Genomic DNA, 4,025 nt, shown 5'->3' with positions numbered 1-4,025 from the left:
TAGGTAGGTCACTTTGTAGCTGTTACTATTTAGTAGTCAAAAGTTTGTTGTAACTCATGGTTCTCCTTCATATCCAGGTGAGCAAGGAGCACCTTTGTGAGATATTCAACCACTGCATAAGTAGATTCGTCTTATGAGATATCAGAAAACTAGAACTTCAAGGGTATGGTAAAAAGAAAACCAGTAGGGGAAAGTTGTTTTCTCCTATCAAGAAGGTGCAGAGTTTAAGTAGTTAAGTAAGGAGGACTGATACATCATGCCTATAATGCAAGAGAGGAATAATGTCAACAATCAAGAGTATGGGGGTTAGAGTAACACTAGAAGGCTCCTATATTTACAACAAGGAATTCACCACACAATATTTTTGTCCACCCAGCCCTCTTAGCCAGGACTATGAACAATACATCAAAGCTTCCGGCTAGGTTCCCAACCTCACCCTCAGCAACCAGCTCAGCCAAGAATTGGCACCGCAGCAGCAAGATCCCAACATCACCTGTGGCCCTGTCGTCGATACAGTCTTCTTGAAGAAACTTACCACAACAACAGTCAGCTCCTCCGGTATGTGTTTTCATCAAGCATTACTACATTTCCTGGAAGTACGCTTTTGCATGAGCATGCATCGATCCCCCGAATCGGATCACCGGGGGAAGCCCGCAGCTTAGGCAAGCTTACATGTAATCTTTGGCATATAGTAATTTTCAGCTTCCTGCTGCCATCATGCAGCTAACTTCAAAGTCGTGTTGATATGCCTTACTTTGTACAAGTGCTCAATGCTTTCATGCACATCTTTTGTGGGTCTTGCATTCTCTTTCTCTCAAAGTGGCTCTTTGGTTGGTTGTTGTACCCGCAATGAGGAGTTAGTGTGATGCTGCAGAAAACTTGCTGATGAATGGAGGCTTCGAGGAGGGACCTTACTTGCTTCCCAACTCTTCCTATGGGGTGCTACTGCAGGGCATCACAAACATGAGCACCTCACCACTTCCTGGGTGGATGGTTGGGTTGTCGACGGTGAGGTACATTGATTCCGGCCACTACTTTGTTCCAGGGGGCGCTGCAGCGGTTGAGCTGGTAGGAGGGCCTAGTGCCAGCCTGCAGCAGGTGGTGAGCTCTTCCAATGGGGCAGAGTATGCATTGAGCTTTGCGATGGGGGATGGCAAGGATCTTTGCCAGGGAAACATGAGTGTGCAAGTCACAGCAGGGGATGGCACAACCAATTTCACCCACAACTCAATGGGCTCAGGGAGCTACGAGAACTACACTATGAAGTTCAGGGCAGTCTCTGACACAACCAACATCTCCTTTGTGAACCTCCTGCGCAATGAGGAGACGGACTTCCTCTTTTGTGGCCCTGTCATTGACAATGTGGTGCTTGCTCTTGCTTCTTCTTCTTCTTCTTCTTTTTCTAGGAGCCCATACCACCTCTCTGTCAATAGTGCCTTCCTCCTCTTGATCTCCAGTCTTGCTGCAAATGTTTTTGTGGCCTCCATATTGTGAGGAAAACCCTTTGACATAATTCAATATACGCACGCACATCCTCTTCTTCAAGTTACCAATCGGCGAAGATGTAATTGAATGCCAAATCCGATGTTACTTTTAGATACTGTCTTAACCCACCTGTAAATTTTAATTCTTTTTTTTTCCCGTTTCGAGCACATCTCAAAACGAGCACCTGTAAATTTTATTTTATTTTTTTTCCGTTTCGAGCGCGGCCAAGGGAATTCAAACCCGAGCTGTTTCTTTCCCGGTTTGGATAGAAGGAATCAGTAGTAACCAAGTAACCAAGATGCCACTTTTTGCGGCCAATGGGATTCAAACCCGGGCTCTTTCTTTTGCGGTTTGGATAGAATGAATCCATAGTAACCAAGATGCCATGTTATTGTAAACATCATAGTGAAATTCTGTACTTGTTGTCTTGATTTTCTTTCTGCTCGACCATGTGTCTAATGTTAGTGTGCCCTCAACGTGATAAAACTGTCCTATAGCTCACTGCACATCATCATTATTGATACGCTTGACATTGTGAATCACCTTGAGTGTAGGAAATAAAGTGCCAGTGATTCCTTGTCTTAGAAATGCATCATTTACAACCTGACGGATTCCTTGGTACCCTTTCATGCTGATTCCAGCCGCATCACAAGCATGTTGAATTAATGAAGAATCGATGGAGGAGGTAATCGATGGAGGTGGTAATCTCGCTCACCACATTGCTGACAACAAAAAGGGCTGAATAACTGTCTGGTGTGCATATTGAGACTTTTTTTCTGGTGTGCAATAATTAGCTGCATGAATGCAGCTAATCAATGGAAGTCTAAGGTTGAAAGGTTGAAAACGAAGATTGATTAATTTAAATTCAATTTTGAGATTTTAATTGCGCAAATACAAAGAGGAATAAAATTGTGACACGTGAAGGCTTAAGGCACACGAGGGGAGCAACGATGATTGCGACTAGTGATTAGGGTTTCCCTTAGGTTAGGGTTTCGTCCAACGAATCTGGTTAGTCACCTTCCTTCTCCTTCCTATTTGGCCTTCTTAGAACTTTGCAAGGAATGAATCCGTACTACGAGCACATCTCCTTGCGGCCAAGGGGGTTCAAACCCGGGATGTTTCTTTCCCGGTTTGGATAGAACGAATCCATAGTAACCAAGATGTCACTCTTTGCAGCCAATGCGTTTCAAACCCGAGCTGTTTCTTTTCCAGTTTGGATAGAACGAATTCGTTAGAACGAATCTGTAGTAACACACATCTCTTTGCAGCCAATGGGATTCAAACCCAGGCTGTTTCTTTCCCGGTTTGGATACGAATCCATAGTAACCAAGTAACCACCAAGATGCCACTCTTTGCGGCCAATGGGATTCAAACCCAGGCTGTTTCTTTTTCTGTTTGGATAGAACGAATCCGTAGGTAACCAAGCTGATGCCTCTTTTGCCTTTAGCAGAAGAGGGATGAATGACTATATGACATCTCCTTTGCGGGCTGGTGGACAAATTCGAACTCGCGTTATTTCTTTTCCTGTTTGGATAGAATGAATCCGTAGTAACCAAGATGCCTCTTTTGCCTTTGGTAAAATAAGTATGAATGGCTACGTGCACATCTATTTGCAGCCAGTGGGAAAATTTGAACCCATTTTTTCTTTCTCTGTTTGGATAGAAGTGTAAATTTTATGTGCATACAATAAGTGATTTTTTACTTGTTTCACTTGTTTGGATGAGTAGGTACTTGTATGCGATTCAGTTACAAAAGATGGAGGCTTGTCAAAGGTAATTACACTACAACATAATCAGGGTGCCTAGCAAACAAAAATAGCAGTGCTTTTATAACTACAAGGATAAGGAGATGTCGGGCCTATTTCGCTCTACTAGACACATTGCTATTTTCGCTGCAATGGGATCGATGCTCAGCAGAGCGAAATTAATTTCGTTGCTATGCGCAACGAAACACTGTTGTTTTCATTTCGTTGCACAGCAATGATATTTCCTTGCTCAACAACGATATTTCATTGCTATTTTTGCTGATGAGCAACGACCGCATTAATATTGCGTACCCAGTCTATTCCATCTCTTTTTTTATACATACAGAAACTTGAAAAGAAATTCAAATTGGAAAGAATGCAAGTGAACATATATATATTTTATATTACTCAAATGGTAAGGCCTTTGGTCATATACAAAAAAAAGCAATGAAGGTATGGTTGATCAGAATCTTCATTGGTTCCTCCGGCTCCTCTTCATCTTCATCTTCATGTTCACTTGCTTAACCCACTTCATCTTCAGGTTCACTTGCTTAACCCACTTCACATTCATAGTTCGGATCTTCCTCTTTATCCTACATACATGCAAACAAGACTAAGGTAACTATAAAAGAATAAAAGACAACATATAGATAAGAGAAGGGCTCATGCGCTACTTACCTTGTCAGCTTGAGTCCCTAAAATGGACTTGACACCTTGTGTATGCATCAAAGCCCACAATTGCAGACGGGGAGCTCTATACCCATAATCGTACTCTTCTTTTATTGGGCCATGCTCA

General features: G+C 42.6%; 1 protein-coding gene across 1 annotated transcript; it reads left to right on the top strand.

The window, feature by feature from the left end:
• The first annotated feature begins 434 nt into the window (after positions 1-434).
• LOC147630256 (protein BIIDXI-like) lies at positions 435-1,545 on the top strand. The gene is made up of 2 exons (XM_086809962.1): positions 435-558; positions 875-1,545. Exon 2 carries the CDS (start codon positions 886-888, stop codon positions 1,492-1,494), a length of 609 nt encoding a protein of 202 aa, XP_086666088.1. The 5' UTR covers positions 435-558; positions 875-885; the 3' UTR covers positions 1,495-1,545.
• Positions 1,546-4,025: the final 2,480 nt, after the last annotated feature.

This window comes from Cibotium barometz, chromosome 16 (genome assembly GCF_041138505.1).
Source record: "Cibotium barometz isolate CiBa-2024 chromosome 16, ASM4113850v1, whole genome shotgun sequence".
In the NCBI taxonomy this organism is placed as follows: Eukaryota; Viridiplantae; Streptophyta; class Polypodiopsida; order Cyatheales; family Cibotiaceae; genus Cibotium; species Cibotium barometz.
Note: the sequence above shows the minus strand (reverse complement) of the source record. Positions and strands in the feature narration are given on the sequence as shown.

Coding starts and splice junctions, on each gene's coding strand:
- LOC147630256 (XM_086809962.1), top strand. CDS start 886: ATGAATGGAGGCTTCGAGGAGGGACCTTACTTGCTTCCCAACTCTTCC.